Source organism: Orcinus orca, chromosome 2 (genome assembly GCF_937001465.1).
Source record: "Orcinus orca chromosome 2, mOrcOrc1.1, whole genome shotgun sequence".
In the NCBI taxonomy this organism is placed as follows: domain Eukaryota; kingdom Metazoa; phylum Chordata; class Mammalia; order Artiodactyla; family Delphinidae; genus Orcinus; species Orcinus orca.
The window spans coordinates 93,814,427-93,830,951 of record NC_064560.1 but is presented as its reverse complement, the minus strand read 5'-3'; the positions used below and the strand labels follow the sequence as shown (position 1 = coordinate 93,830,951).

The 16,525-nt window shown below is 41.7% G+C and overlaps 1 protein-coding gene across 4 annotated transcripts in view; it reads right to left on the bottom strand.

The window, feature by feature from the left end:
• Window positions 1-15,747, bottom strand: part of SPG21 (SPG21 abhydrolase domain containing, maspardin) — an 82,258-nt gene extending 66,511 nt beyond the window's left edge. Inside the window, exons 1-4 of one of the 4 annotated variants that reach the window (XM_049705916.1) lie at window positions 15,440-15,747; window positions 11,613-11,699; window positions 9,905-9,991; window positions 8,536-8,697 (exon numbers count right to left, since the gene is read on the bottom strand). In XM_049705916.1, coding sequence (XP_049561873.1) covers window positions 8,536-8,697; window positions 9,905-9,991; window positions 11,613-11,675 — 312 coding nt within the window. In that variant the 5' untranslated portion in view covers window positions 11,676-11,699; window positions 15,440-15,747. The remainder of the gene's footprint in view (window positions 1-8,535; window positions 8,698-9,904; window positions 9,992-11,612; window positions 11,700-15,439) is intronic. The other 3 variants (XM_033437143.2, XM_033437142.2, XM_012534802.3) reach the window with 3 other exon arrangements.
• Window positions 15,748-16,525: the final 778 nt, after the last annotated feature.

The following is a 16,525-nucleotide window of genomic DNA, read 5'->3' as shown; positions in this document are numbered from 1 at the left end:
AATTAGAGAAAGAAGAACAAAAAAACCCCCAAAGTTAGCAGAAGGAAAGAAATCATAAAAATCAGATCAGAAATAAATGAAAAAGAAATGAAGGAAACGATAGCAAAGATCAATAAAACTAAAAGCTGGTTCTTTGAAAGGATAAACAAAATTGATAACCATTAGCCAGACTCATCAAGAATAAAAGGGAGAAGACTCAAATCAATAGAATTAGAAATGAAAAAGGAGAAGTAACAACTGACACTGCAGAAATACAAAAGATCATGAGAGATTACTACAAGCAACTCTATGCCAATAAAATGGACAACCTGGAAGAAATGGACACATTCTTAGAAAGGCACAACTTGCCAAGACTGAATCAGGAAGAAATAGAAAATATGAACAGACCAAACACAAGCACTGAAATTGAAACTGTGATTAAGAATCTTCCAACAAGCAAAAGCCCAGGACCAGATGGCTTCATAGGCGAATTCTATCAAACATTTAGAGAAGAGCTATCACCTATCCTTCTCAAACTCTTCCAAAATATAGCAGAGGGAGGAACACTCCCAAACTCATTCTATGAGGCCACCATCACCTTGATACCAAAACCAGACAAGGATGTCACAAAGAAAGAAAACTACAGGCCAATATCACTGATGAACATAGATGCAAAAATCCTCAACAAAATACTAGCAAACAGAATCCAACAGCACATTAAAAGGATCATACACCATGATCAAGTGGGGTTTATTCCAGGAATGCAAGGATTCTTCAATATATGCAAATCAATCAACGTGACACACCATATTAACAAATTGAAGGAGAAAAACCATATGATCATCTCAATAGATGCAGAGAAAGCTTTTGACAAAATTCAACACCCATTTATGATAAAAACCCTGCACAAAGTAGGCACAGAGGGAACTTTCCTCAACATAATAAAGGCCATATATGACAAACCCACAGCCAACATCGTCCTCAATGGTGAAAAACTGAAAGCATTTCCACTAAGATCAGGAACAAGACAAGGTTGCCCACTCTCACCACTCTTATTCAACATAGTTTTGGAAGTTTTAGCCACAGCAATCAGAGAAGAAAAGGAAATAAAAGGAATCCAAATCGGAAAAGAAGAAGTAAAGCTGTCACTGTTTGCAGATGACATGATACTATACATAGAGAATCCTAAAGATGCTACCAGAAAACTACTAGAGCTAATCAATGAATTTGGTGAAGTAGCAGGATACAAAATTAATGCACAGAAATCTCTGGCATTCCTATACACTAAGGATGAAAAATCTGAAAGTGAAATCAAGAAAACACTCCCATTTACCATTTTAACAAAAAGAATAAAATATCTAGGAATAAACCTACCTAAGGAGACAAAAGACCTGTATGCAGAAAATTATAAGACACTGATGAAAGAAATTAAAGATGATACAAATAGATGGCGAGATATACCATGTTCTTGGATTGGAAGAATCAACATTGTGAAAATGACTCTACTACCCAAAGCAATCTACAGACTCAATGCAATCCCTATCAAACTACCACTGGCATTTTTCACAGAACTACAACAAAAAATTTCACACTTTGTATGGAAACACAAAAGACCCCGAATAGCCAAAGCAATCTTGAGAACGAAAAACGGAGCTGGAGGAATCAGGCTTCCTGACTTCAGACTATACTACAAAGCTACAGTAATCAAGACAGTATGGTACTGGCACAAAAACAGAAAGATAGATCAATGGAACAGGATAGAAAGACCAGAGATAAACCCACGCACATATGGTCACCTTATCTTTGACAAAGGAGGCAGGAATGTACAGTGGAGAAAGGACAGCCTATTCAATAAGTGGTGCTGGGAAAACTGGACAGCTACATGTAAAAGTATGAGATTAGATCACTCCCTAACACCATACACAAAAATAAGCTCAAAATGGATTAAAGACCTAAATGTAAGGCCAGAAACTATCAAACTCTTAGAGGAAAACATAGGCAGGACACTCTATGACATAAATCACAGCAAGGTCCTTTTTGACCCACCTCCTAGAGAAATGGAAATAAAAACAAAAGTAAACAAATGGGACCTAATGAAACTTCAAAGCTTTTGCACAGCAAAGGAAACCATAAAGAAGACCAGAAGACAACCCTCAGAATGGGAGAAAATATTTGCAAATGAAGCAACTGACAAAGGATTAATCTCCAAAATTTATAAGCAGCTCATGCAGCTTAATAACAAAAAAACAAACAACCCAATCCAAAAATGGGCAGAAGACCTAAATAGACATTTCTCCAAAGAAGATATACAGAGTGCCAACAAACACATGAAAGAATGCTCAACATCACTAATCATTAGAGAAATGCAAATCAAAACTACAATGAGATATCATCTCACACCAGTCAGAATGGCCATCATCAAAAAATCTAGAAACAATAAATGCTGGAGAGGGTGTGGAGAAAAGGGAACCCTCTTACACTGTTGGTGGGAATGTAAATTGATACAGCCACTGTGGAGAACAGTATGGAGGTTCCTTGAAAAACTACAAATAGAACTACCATATGACCCAGCAATCCTACTACTGGGCATATACCCTGAGAAAACCATAATTCAAAAACAGTCATGTACCAAAATGTTCATTGCAGCTCTATTTACAATAGCCCGGAGATGGAAACAACCTAAGTGCCCATCATCGGATGAATGGATAAAGAAGATGTGGCACATATATACAATGGAATATTACTCAGCCATAAAAAGAAACGAAATTGAGCTATTTGTAATAAGGTGGATAGACCTAGAGTCTGTCATACAGAGTGAAGTAAGTCAGAAAGAGAAAGACAAATACCGTATGCTAACACATATATATGGAATTTAAGAAAAAAAAATGTCATGAAGAGCCTAGGGATAAGACAGAAAGAAAGACACAGACCTACTGGAGAACGGACTTGAAGATATGGGGAGGGGGAAGGGTGAGCTGTGATAAAGTGAGAGAGAGGCATGGACATATATACACTACCAAACGTAAGGTAGATAGCTAGTGGGAAGCAGCCGCATGGCACAGGGATATCAGCTTGGTGATTTGTGACCGCCTGCAGTGGTGGCATAGGGAGGGTGGGAGGGAGGGAAATGCAAGAGGGAAGAGATATGGGAACATATGTATATGTATAACTGATTCACTTTGTTATAAAGCAGAAACTAACACACCATTGTAAAGCAATTATACCCCAATAAAGATGTTAAAAAAAAACAACAACTTCCAACAAACAAAAGTCCAGGACCAGATGGCTTCACAGGGGAATTCTATCAAGCATTTAGACAAGAGTTAACACCTATCCTTCTGAAACTATTCCAAAAAACTGCAGAGAAAGGAACACTCCCAAACTCATTCTATGCGGCCATCATCACCCTGATACCAAAACCAGACAAAGATACCACAAAAATAGAAAGAAACCAATATCACTGATTAACATAGATGCAAAAGTCCTCAAAAAAATTATAGCAAACTGAATCCAACAATACATTAAAAGGATAATACACCATGATCAAGTGGGATGCAAGGATTTTTCAATATCCACAAATCAATCAGTGTGATACACCACATTAACAAACTGAAGAAGAAAAACCATATGATCATCTAATAGATGCAGAAAAAGCTCTTGACAAAACTCAACACCCATTTATTATAAAAACTCTCCAGAAAGTAGGCATAGAACCTACCTCAACATAATAAAGGCCATATATGACAAACCCACACCAACATCAGACTCAACGGTGAAAAGCTGAAAGCATTTTCTCTAGGATCAGAAACAAAACGAGGATGTCCACTCTTGCCACTTTTTTTCAACATAGTTTTGGAATTCCTAGCCACGGGAATTAGAGAAGTAAAAGAAATAAAAGGAATCCAAATTGGAAAAGAAGTAAAACTGTCACTGTTTGCAGATGATGCGATAGTATTCAGAGAAAATCCTAAAGATGCTATCATAAAACTACTAGAGCTCATCAATGAATTCGGTAAAGTTGCAGGATACAAAATTAATACACAGAAATCTGTTGCATTTCTATACATTAACAATGAAAGATCAGAAAGAGAAATTAAAGAAACAATCCCATTTACCAATGCATCAAAAAGAATAAAATATCTAGGAATAAACCTGCCTAAAGAGGAAAAAGGCCTATACTCTGAAAACTATAAGATGCTGATGAAAGAAACTGAAGGTGACACAAACAAATTGAAAGATAGACTGTGTTCTTGGATTGGAAGAATCAATATTGTCAAAATGACTATACTACTCTAGGCAATCTACAGATTCAATGCAATCCCTATTAAATTACCAATGGCATGTTTCACAGAACTAGAACAAAAAATTTAAAAATCTGTATGGAAACACAAAAGACCCGAATAGCCAAAGCAATCCTGAGAAAGAAAAATGGAGCTGGAGGATCCGGTCTCCCTGATTTCAGACTATACTACAAAGCTACAGTAATCAAAACAGTATGGTACTGGCACAAAAACAGAAATATAGATTAGTGGAACAGGATAGAAAGCCCAGAAATAAACCCACGTGCCTATAGTCAATTAATCTATGACAAAGGAGACAAGAATATACAATGGAGAAATGGTGCTGGGAAAACTGGACAGCTACACGTAAAAGAATGAAACTAGAACATTCTCTAATACCATACACAAAAATAAACTCAAAATAGATCAAAGACCTAAATGAAGACTGGATACTGTAAAACTCTCAGAGGAAAACATAGGCAGAACACTCTGACATAAATCACAGCAATATCTTTTTGGATCCACCATCTAGAGTAATGAAAATAAAAATAAACAAATGGGACCTAATTAACCTTAAAAGCTTTGCACAGCAAAGGAAACCATAAACAAAATGAAAAGACAATCCACAGGATGGGAGAAAATATTTGCAAACGAAGCAACTGACAAGGGATTAATCTCCAAAATATACAAACAGCTCATGCAGCTCAATATCAAAAAACAAACAACCTGATTGAAAAATGGGCAGAAGACCTGAGTAGACATTTCTCCAAAGAAGACATACAGATAGCCAAAAAGCACATGAAAAGATGCTCAACACTGCTAATTATTAGAGAAATGCAAATCAAAACTACAATGAGGTATCACCTCACATGAGTCAGAATGGCCATCATCAAAAAGTCTACAAACAATAAATGCTAAAGAGGGTGTGGAGAAAAGAGAACTCTCCTACACTGTTGGTGGGAATCTAAATTGGTACAACTACTGTGGAGAACAGTATGGAGGTTCTTTAAAAAACTAAGAACTACCAGGCTTCCCTGGTGGCACAGTGGTTGAGAGTCCGCCTGCCGATGCAGGGGACATGGGTTCGTGCCCCAGTACGGGAAGATCCCACATGCCGCAGAGCGGCTGGGCCTGTGAGCCATGGCCGTTGAGCCTGCGCGTCCGGAGCCTGTGCTCCGTAACGGGAGAGGCCAGAACAGTGAGAGGCCTGCGTACCGCAAAAAAAAAAAAAAAAAAAAAAAACTAAGAACTACCATTTTATCCAGCAATCTCACTCCTGGGCATATATCCAGAAAAAATCATAATTCAAAACGATACATGCACTCCAATGTTCAGTGCAGCACTGTTCACAACAGCCAAGACATGGAAGCAACCTAAATGTCCATCGAGAGGAATGGATAAAGAAGATGTGGTACATATATACAATGGAATACTACTCAGCCATAAAAATGAATGAAATAATGCCATTTGCAGCACCATGGATGGATCTAGAGATTATCATACTAAGTGAAGTTAAGTCAGACACAGAAAGACAAATATCATAGGATAACATTTATATGTGGAAGTTAAAAAAATGATACAGGGGCTTCCCTGGTGGCGCAGTGGTTGAGAGTCCGCCTGCCAATGCAGGGGATACGGGTTCGTGCCCCAGTCCGGGAAGATCCCACATGCCGCGGAGCAGCTAGGCCCGTGAGCCATGGCTGCTGAGCCTGCGCGTCCGGAGCCTGTGCTCCGCAACGGGAGAGGCCACAACAGTGGGAGGCCCACGCATCGCAAAAAAAAAAAAAAAAAAAAGATACAAATGAACTTAAAACAGAAACAGACTCACAGACTTCGAAAACAAACTTACTGTTACCAAAGGGCAATGGTAGGGGGAGGGATGAATTAGAAGTTTGGGATTAAAATATATATATAGTAGTGTTACTATATATAAAATAGATAATCAACAAGAACCTACTGTATAGCTCAGGAAACTCTACTCAATATTCTCTAATAATCTATATGGGAAAACCATCTGAAAAAGAATGGATATATGTATATGTATAACTGAATCACTTTGCTGTACACCTGAAACTAACACAACATTGTAAATCAACTATAATATAAAATAAAAATTAAATTTAAAAAATCTGTGCCCTAGACAGGTAATAAAACTGTATATGACTTGATACACACACACACAACTGAGTAAGAGTAAAACTGGGAAATCTGAACAAGGCTGGTGGATTACATTAACATGAATGTCTTGGTTGTGATATCCTACTACAGTTTTATAAAATGTTACTATTGGGAGAAACTGGGCAAAGTATATAAGGGATATCTCTCTAGTATTTCTTACTGCATGTGAACCTATAATTATCTCAATAAATATGTAAATGAAAAGAGGATCCATGCATTTTAACTGCTAGGTATTTAACAAATACCTAGTAAATTTCAGAACCTCCTGGGGTTGGGCATTCTGATCAAATCTTAAGAAGGACAAAGTAATTTTGAAGACATTGCTGGCCTTTTTCTTGATTCATTATCTAGCTAAGAAATAGCAAAAGCTTACATCAAGAAGCAAGAAGAAACATCCAGCCAGAAGGCAAGGCTATGTGCCCTGTCAGTTTAGAGTGATAACCACACTGTTCGCTTTGGACAGCACTCTAAAGTGAGACAGACACCCAGGGGCTGCTCAGGTTCCCCCTCCCTGGCTGATCAACAGGGACCACAAGGACAGAAAGTGTCACGACTTAGGCTGCAGTGGACTGGAATGAGGGCGGTTACCACTCTGCTCTCCTGCAATGCTGTCCACTGAGAGGGATTACTGAAAACCCAGAACAAGGGAGGATTATGTTGCAGGGATTCAAACACACAATACGAGGAATGGTTAAAGAATCTGGAGAAATTTAGCTGGAGAAGAAAAGACCTGGGGGCGGAAGGCAGTAGGCCACCGATAATAACTAGTTTTTTCAAGAAAGAGAAGGGCTGCCTGGATGAAGAGGAATTGGATTTGTCTTTTATGACCCCAATTAGTGGTAACCCCATTGGAATTTTCAGTTATCAACCAAGAGAAGAGATCTGGTCCATGTTTTCTCTCTTCTAGGCAGTAAATAAAATGTATACTAACAGCAGTACTTCCAAGGGGAGTAATGTTTACATGTTAACATTCCAGGTCCCAAAAACAACTGCTGGCTCCAAAGCCAGAGCCTCTCCTTCCAGGGGAAGTTAGGAAACCAACATCCATTGTCCTGATCCGATCGAGGCACACCAAACACTTCACTGTGAGCAACAGTGCCTTCCTGGGAATTCCCTGGCAGTGCAGTGGTTAGGACTCTGTGCTTCTACTGCACGGGGCATGGGTTCAATCCCTGGTCAGGGAACTAAGATCTCGCTGCCACGCCGTGTGGCCAAAACAAAAACAAAAAAACAGGGCTTCCCTGGTGGCGCAGTGGTTGGGAATCCACCTGCCGATGCAGGGGACATGGGTTCGTGCCCCGGTCCGGGAAGATCCCACATGCCGCGGAGCGGCTGGGCCCATGGGCCATGGCTGTTGAGCCTGCGTGTCCGGGGCCTGTGCTCTGCAACGGGAGAGGCCACAACAGTGAGAGGCCCACGTACCGCAAAAAAAAAAAAAAAAAAAAAACAAACAGTGCCTTCCTACCTACGCCCACCTCCCAGAGAAGAAGCTTAGAGAATGATCAATGCGAAACTAGATTTGGACCGAACTCAGTGATAAAGATTAGAAACAAAAAACCAAATGCGAAGGATATGAGCTAATTAATGAGCCTCACCTCACCTATCAAAGACTCACATTAAAGCAAGCTTTCAGTCCCCTGGATGTCAGCTGATCCCTCTGCTGCCCCCGAAGCAGTGATGTAATAAAAGGGGAGGGTGAATGGGGTCAGAAGACTGAGCTGGGCTCTCCCTCCATGGCCTACTGGCTGTGTGACCCTCGGTGATCACTAAAACGGTCCGGACCTCAGTCTCCTTAACTATAAACAAGGACAATGCTTCCTGCTGGTCAGACTTATTCAGAAAATGCATGTTCAAGCTGAGGGTAAAGAAGGCTTCCAATAGAGGTTTGTCCCCTCTGAGCCTCTGTATGTTGGTGAACCACACCACCTTCCTTCAAAAAACTCCCTTTCACATTTTAACAAAGGAAAACAGTATCTTACCTCAATAAAAAACACGCCTATTACTACAGTTAATCAGAAACAGAAGCGCACATGCACACACACACACAGAAAACCAGAAAATGTGGACTTAATTTCAATCCTGAATCAATAATACTTACAGCTATAACCCGGTAACCCCATCCAGTCAAAGCCAAAATCTGCCGGAAAAATACATCAGCAGTTCCGCTGACGGGAGGGAGAAATATGAGAGGACACCTGATATTTCTGGGGCCTGCATCGTAGAGCGACCAGATCTTACTGTCGTCATCATCCACAATAATCTGGAGGGAAAATTATAAGAAACAAAATGAAAAACCTCATGGATTGGGTTTTATATAGTTATTTCAGCACTATAGTTTCACTGACAATTTTAATATTACTGCCTTGGTTGTTACAAGCTAATGAGGGGATCACACCAGACTAGCACATATAAAGAACGGCTGTCTCCACTTCCCTCTTCAGTGCTGACATAGTCCATGGAACTGCTTTATACTTCTCCCAAGAGCTGTTTTCTCTATCAGTTTTGAATTTTCCTCCCCAGCCATGATTATATGAAATTTATCATTTACCATTAAACAGTAAACTCTGTACATGGCATCTGATTTCTTCCCCATACTTCTGCCTCTGTGTGTGTGTGTGTGTGCGCGCGTGCGCACGCGTGTGTGCACATACGAGGAGGACAATTTGCAGAGTCATCCTTGGGTGCTGGCCCAGAGGGCGGGCTGGGATCAGCAGGGTCAGTGTGTGACCAGGGGAAGTGAGGGGAAGAAACGACTCCAGCCTCCAGGGAGAAACTGGGTAGAGATGGGACCTCTCAAAGAGATGCTTCAGGAGCCTGCTCTAGACCAAGACTCTGAAGGGGAGACCTCTGCTAGAGAGGAGGGACGAGGCAGGTATAGGCATCACTGTCCCCAGAGAATGTTTCAAACCATTCAGTCAGTGTGGGGAATGGGCTCAGGGAAAAACTGGCTTTTGGGGGAAAAGGGGGTAAGAAGGAGGAAGGTCATCAGAAACCTTCCTGATTTAGTGGTTCTTGACCCAAAAAGGGAAACAGATGAGCATTACATGAGCCGAGACAAATCAGGTGTTTAGCACAGAGTTTGGCAGATACTGAGTGTTCAACAGTGTCAAGAGTGTTAGCTACAGTATGCACTGCATGATAGTTTAATTTTTGTTCTCTTTGGCTGACTTTTTGGTATTTGGAAAAGTACATTAACTGCTTGAACTTTTGCCAATGCAAATCAACACTTATCCTTTTTACATTAAAAAGTTCAAGGTTCTATTTTCTGAGAGCTCCTAACTGGCAGTGCTGTGGGGCCCATGGTGCCAATGTGGGTGGCGGCACACTAACCGCGGTCACTGGCATCACTGGGAGCAGACAAACAGGGCAGGGCAAAGCCCAAAGGGCCCTAACCAACACCTTCTGGACTTCCTCGGGTGACAGTATATCTCATGATTATGTTTTTGCCCTTTGTATTTGCCACTCACATTTTTGCTTTTCCTGTTTCTTTTTGCTATGATTGTAGTAAACAAAATCTCAGTAACCTCTGACAGTGGTATGCGGTAAATTCCAACCTTATAATAATAAAATTCATATGAGATAAGATATTCAGATCTCTGAAATGAAAATCTAGCACTATGAAATTTCAAGCAAACTTTTCACGTCTTGTGGGCCAAACTGACCAAAGGAGAAAATTACATCAATGAAACTACTACTTCCAAGAATATTTAGGTAAGTTTGTGTTGTTTTGGGTCTGGTGATTAGCTTGCTGAGTGAGTCCATCAAGAGGAGCTCACATGAATCACTTGAGGGGATGGGACAAGGCAGAGGGACTCTGGGGGCAATTCTCCTAGCATGGGCAGTAGTTCCTGGGGTAGCAAGAAGAAAGGCGGGTTCCCTTTGCTAAGATGCCAATTAGTTCTGGCTTTTTTTTAAGGAATTTTTTCTTTTTTTTAAAGAAGTTAATTAATTTTTTGGCTGCGTTGGGTCTTTGTTGCTGACTGCGGGCTTTCTCTAGTTGCGGAGAGCAGGGGCTACTCTTTATTGTGGTGCGCGGGCTTCTCATTGCCGTGGCTACTCTTGTTGCGGAGCATGGGCTCTAGGCACACGGGCCTCAGTAGTTGTGGCACGCAGGCTCAGTAGTTGTGGCGCACAGGCTTAGTTGCTCAGCGGCACATGGGATCTTCCTGGACCAGGGATCGAACCCATGTCCCCTGCACTGGCAGGCGGATTCTTAACCGCTGTGCCACCAGGGAAGCCCAGTTCTGGCTGTGAAGCCAGATTAATTTGATTTTAATTTAAACTCAACTAGACTGTGTGACTTTAACATGTTAACCTCCATGAACCTCAGTTTTCCCATCTGCTAAGTGGGCACACCACTATCTACTTTGTTAAACTGTTGAAAGAATTAAATAAGATATTTGGGGACTTCCTACAACAGTGCCAGGTATATAGCAGGTATTCTGTCTATACTTGGAGACTGTATCTCAAATTTCTATATGAAGTGTAATTCTGTTATCAATTCAAACTTGCATGATACTTCCACAGCTATCTATCCTGACAAAATAATTACAACAGAGACACAGATGTTCTTCAGATCATAGTACTCTAATATTTCTGCAAGGGGATAAGCAAAGATTTTATTCTGACACAACTTTTGTCTAGTGTGATCCCCAAACATTTGGGATTAACTTGGGACTCAGAGTCAACAAACTTCAATAGAAGTGTTTAGCGTTTTTAGACATCCCAGGCATATAAAGTTTCCAAAAGATGACTATGGCAGAATGAGTATATATCATGGCAAACAGAGGACCTATAATGTGACTCACTGTAAATCTTAAATCTGAGGAACAGGAAAATGCTTTCTAATAGAATCTAACTGCACTTACTGTACAGTTGCAGTTGCTGTCAGCTTTCTACTAAACTATACAGAGGGGTACACATATTCCTGCTTGCTTGAATATGTAAAAACAATTATAAAATAATGAGTACAGTTATTCTCACTTTTACTCTTGAATGAGTCTCAAAAGTTGATTGTACTTGACAGGGAAGGGGTGAACTTTAGGCTCTCCAACCCAGTCACAATACTTGGCAATAACCTTTACTCTCGAACACTACTAAGACATAACACCTAAATCACACATAAAAACAATTACAAGATTTTGCAAATAAGAGGTGTAGTAAAACCATACATACCTTTTTAAGGGGGACTGTACTTCTAAACCAGTTATAATCAGGAGAGACTTTAATCTCTCCCATGATTAGCTGAAATGGAGGTTAACCCTGAAATAAAAGCATGTGATGTTTCATGTCAAGAATTCATGTTTACATCAGCACTAAATGTAGAGTCTGGTCTAGCTCTACCAACAATACTTTAAAGGATAAAACTGAGGAAATGGGCTATTTCACCTTGTCGGCGTATACTTAAACTACAGAAAACAATTTGGTGAAAACCTATAATCATGGAGCAGGAAGGGCCCCAAGAGAGAATTATTCCAACCCTCTTAGTTCCTCCAGAAGAAGAGTCTGGTCTAGAAAATTTTAATGACTTACCCAAGATCCCACGGCTATTGCAAAACCAGGACCAGACACAGGACAGCCTTTTCTGACACCTGACTGTCTGTCCTAGTTAAATGATTCCAAATGCAGTAGCATAACCTATCTTTTGACAAGATCTTAAGAATCTATGCTAATAAAGATATTCCTGTCTGATAAAATTCTAGAGAACAGTCCATACTAGAAAATGGAGTTAATGTAAGCCTGCTTCCTCATAAATTCATAAAATGCCGTAAATCTCACTCTAGGGGAACATAGCTTCAGAAACTCACACATAGTTTTTAATGCAAAATACAGGAAAACTTGCTGTTCATATGGATGTGGTTAAAAGTGATATAATGTACTCTGAAAGATCCATGATAAGATACCAGAATAGACCTGAAGGCACAATAACTAGCAACAAAACAAAACATGTGCCTTTAGAAAAAATGTGTGGTCTTCTGTTGTGAGATTAGTGATTTCCAGCTTTTATTGCTCTGTGACGTTGGAAAAGTCACTGACCCTTTTTGGGCTGTTTTCTCATCTGTGACTATTTCACCACTCTCTCTCCAAAGCGTTGGACAGTGCTTGGTACACAGCAGGCATTATCTGTTGACTAAATAAATGACTACATCCTAAGCAGGCCAAACTAGGCAATCCTAGAGTCCCTTTTAACCCGGGTACCTACGAGCTTTCCATTAGCTGGGTGTCTTCAACTTAAAGGCTACCCCTCTTTGCTCAGGGATCTGTGTTGTGTTGTAACAGGAACCTGAAAATTATAGTTCCTTGTTGCAGATTCTTATTGCCCAATGGAGAACTTCCACCCATCAGTTTGGAAGGATTCAAATGCTTGTTTGCATCATGTCCTCTACCCCAGCACAAGCCTGGATTTTCCTAGCAGGGCTAGGATGAGTTTGAGACCCTAGGACTTAACTCCTGCGATGACTCTGAACTGCCATTTTAGAGGGGCTGCTTCTCTGGACTGGTCAGGAGCTGGGGATTCTAAAACCAACGAATCCTCCTTGGCCCTCCAAATCTTCTCCCTCAAGTATGCAGGGCACTGAGCAATCTCAACTGCTACCTCTAACCTTGGGGGTTACTAAACTGAACCCCAAGGAGATGGTAAATGTAGACATCCAATATTAAACTAGGTTTACAACCTTGACACTGTAATAATGGTCTCTTCTCTCAAGGTTAGGATGGTACTTAGAAAAGTTTATTAAAATCTTAAGTGGCTCTAAAATATCAAGAAAATTATCAGCCAGTCTTATGCTGAAAATCAGTGTGCACAGATGTATTTCTTATTCATACTGAAATAAAGAAAATCATTCTTTGCATATTCATTTTCTCTTAACAAATATTAACATGTTAAAAATTGAAGCCATTTGAACTACAGCCTTTCTCTGAGCTGGTCACTGCTTTTAATTGAATGCAACTAGCCCATATAGTTAATTCCAGAATATTTTCTACCTAGACAGACTTGAAATATTTCTATATCATCTAAATATTGCCTAATGGAGACATTTTCTAGTATTGCAATACTATAAACAATCACTATTCGACAGGAGGAAATATAAAAAACACGTTTAGAAAAAAACCTACTCAACAGCTTTGTAAAACACTTTAGCTAATTAAAGCCAGAAAGTATGCTTCTAGATTCACCAAACTTGGGATAAAATAAAGTATTCATAGTTTGAATCAGTTGCAATCTACAAACCAAACTACCATACAAATACATATACACACATCATTCACAGGCACACACATTCACTGTCATCCACTTCTTCCCTCAGCAGTTAAGTAGAAAGATGTTCCTCACCACAGTCCTCAGTATTATCCACTACCACCTAATATTATTTTATAACTAATCTTGCTGGATGGAGAGATTCCACCCAACTGTGACTAAATTTTTGTAGAGGCAAGTGATTTTAACACTTGTGCTAGTTTGGCAGTACATGAAAGCTAAGATAGATACCAAATGTTGCATCTGACCAACTGACGTTTAAGTCAAAAAAAAAAAAAAAAAAACTGCTGCAAAGGGAAAGCAGCTGTGAGTGGTATGAAAAGGAAGTTTGTTCTCCCAGCTCTCTTTCATCCACTTCAGGGGAATACTTTTCCAAGTCACAAGGGGAACATTCTGCATAGGGCAAAAAAAAAAAAAAAAAAAAAAGGTTCACTGAGACTGTAACTCAACTGGTCAGTATTAAATAAGAAAGAATGTGGACCACGAACTCAATGCTGATTTGATCTCTCACAATTCTTCACAAAAACAAAAGCACCTGTTCATGTTGCTGGGAAAAGGGCTGCAGGAATTTTGCCTTAATCCTGCCTAAGAAAACTCCCTCCTCAGGGAGTGCTCTGGACACCGGGGCCTCTCTGGCCCTTGTACTGCTCGACAATTAAACTGCTAGTTGTGAGTGTGCACCAAGAATTACATGCACTTATCCCTCAAGGTTTCAGCAGAACCAGCCAGTTTACAGTCCACTTATCCCTCAGGGTTTCAACAGGCCCTGCCAATTTACAATCAGTGAAATTGCCTTTACAAATGTGTAAGTCATCTAACCAGTTTAACTAGTCAGATGTTTTCTTATCCTTTATCTCAATCATATGATCTTCGTATGGATAATCTGTGATTATTATTAACACCAGCAATAACGAAATATTAGAACCTGAGAGTCTCTGGGCAATGCCATTGGCTTTTTAATGCAAGCCTCCATACCTCACCACACCAGTACAGAGCTATTCTTTTTTTAAGTTTCCTCAGGGGAAGATTTACCCCTCCTTTCTTCAGAAACTTATTCCATTATCTTCTAAACCTCATGGGAGGAAAAGCTGACTACTTGACATTTTGACGGTGACACCTCATCTTGTACTCTGTCTTAGTATAAAAGCTTTTGAAAATTTGCACACAGCTATTCTATCACCCCTCAGTCTCTTGAAGCTTTGTGCCAACAGGAGCTGGAACATTGTAGGTGGAGACAAAGAAGCAGCATAAATGCAGAACTTATGACTCCCTAGGAAAAGTGAGACAGCCTAGCCCTGCTACTTTCCTCATGCCTCCTTCACAAGCCTCACACCTGGCCCGTACTCAGCAATGACAAAGGCATTTATCACTTTCAGGCTGAGGTGCAATCTCCAAAATAACTAGTCTGCTCAGAGTTCTTAAAAGTTTACAGGAAAAATATGTTCCTGGGCTGCAGCACTGTAGCCCCAAAATGGTATTACAGTTGTATGCCCAGGTCAAGCGCCCCACTGCCCACCCCAGGCGACCCACACACAGACCTCCACCTTCTCCCAGTCCCACTGATGACAGCTACACAAAGGCAGGGGCACAGGCACACCAATCACCCCCATGAACTCAGACTCGACCTCAGACACACACAGGGACGTGCAATCACGTGCATGGTCACATGAACCGACCCACTCAGGGCCACACTCACAAAGTCACACCGACAGAGGCAGCCGCGCACACTACAAACCATACTCACCTGCAGCCACAAACGCGTCACACACCCACATCCCCCGCTTCCCAGGGCCTCGCTCACCCCTCACCTGCCGTGGCCGCCCCCAGGTCCCTTTCCCTCCTCCCCAAGGCGGCTCTTCCCTCCACTACGGGTGCGGGCCTGGGAAGCTGCTGGGCCTGGGTCGGGGCCGGCGGCTTGAGCGCTCAGTAACCGCAAGCGCTGTGGACCTTTGGGGCGCGCTGGAGGGCCGGCCTCCGAGGGGCGGGGAGCGCAGCCAAGCGAGCCTCGGCCACCGCCCTCCCTCCTCCCGAATCATTCGCGCACCTGGCTCAAGCCTCGCGTTTCCGCGTTCGGAGGGGCGGGGCCACGCAGCGAGGAAGGGGTGGAGCTGCGTGACTCCGGCGGTCACCATGGCGACGGGGAGGGTTGGACCACAGGGTGAGACTCCGGCGCTCTATTGTACATCCTGCCGGGTGCGGAGTCGGCATCGGCTCTGGCGGTGGCGGCGGGCTCAGGGAGGAGGTTCGAGGAGCCTCTGGGTCAGTTCTAGGTCACCCATGTGACGTGAGCACCTAGGGAGAGGTCGTGGGACTGGAAGAAAGGGGCGCCTGACCCTTGAGATCTGCCTCCGCCTGCAGTTCGCGCCCTCTTGGAGGAAGCAGATGCCGACCTTTTCTCTCCGCCGTGTAAAGGCTTTGAGGGGATCCCTTTGGGTTACAGGCTTTGATGAACAGGGCTTTGTATACTCTCTTTTCTTGGCAAGATTTTTTTCCTTTGGCACAGCTACAGACGCCCTCCCTAATCCTCCACTGTAACGCCCCCACCTCCCTTCCCTGACTTGTGCTGAGGTCCTGGGGATTTCCGGGAACAGCTCCCACTGAGCCTCCAGCTCCTTCATCACTTTCCCTTAAAGGAATAGAGAATATTAATCTATTTATAATCATTTTTCTTAAGATGTTGCAGAGGTCACGACTCTCCTTTTCAGTAAAATATTTGGAGGTATGAAAAGGTTGAATAACATGTAAATCTCCTTGTTGGAAGTTTTTTAATGATCCTTCAACAAGATCCTGCTGAAAATGCCTCTCACCTAATCTGTGTTAGGGAAAACGT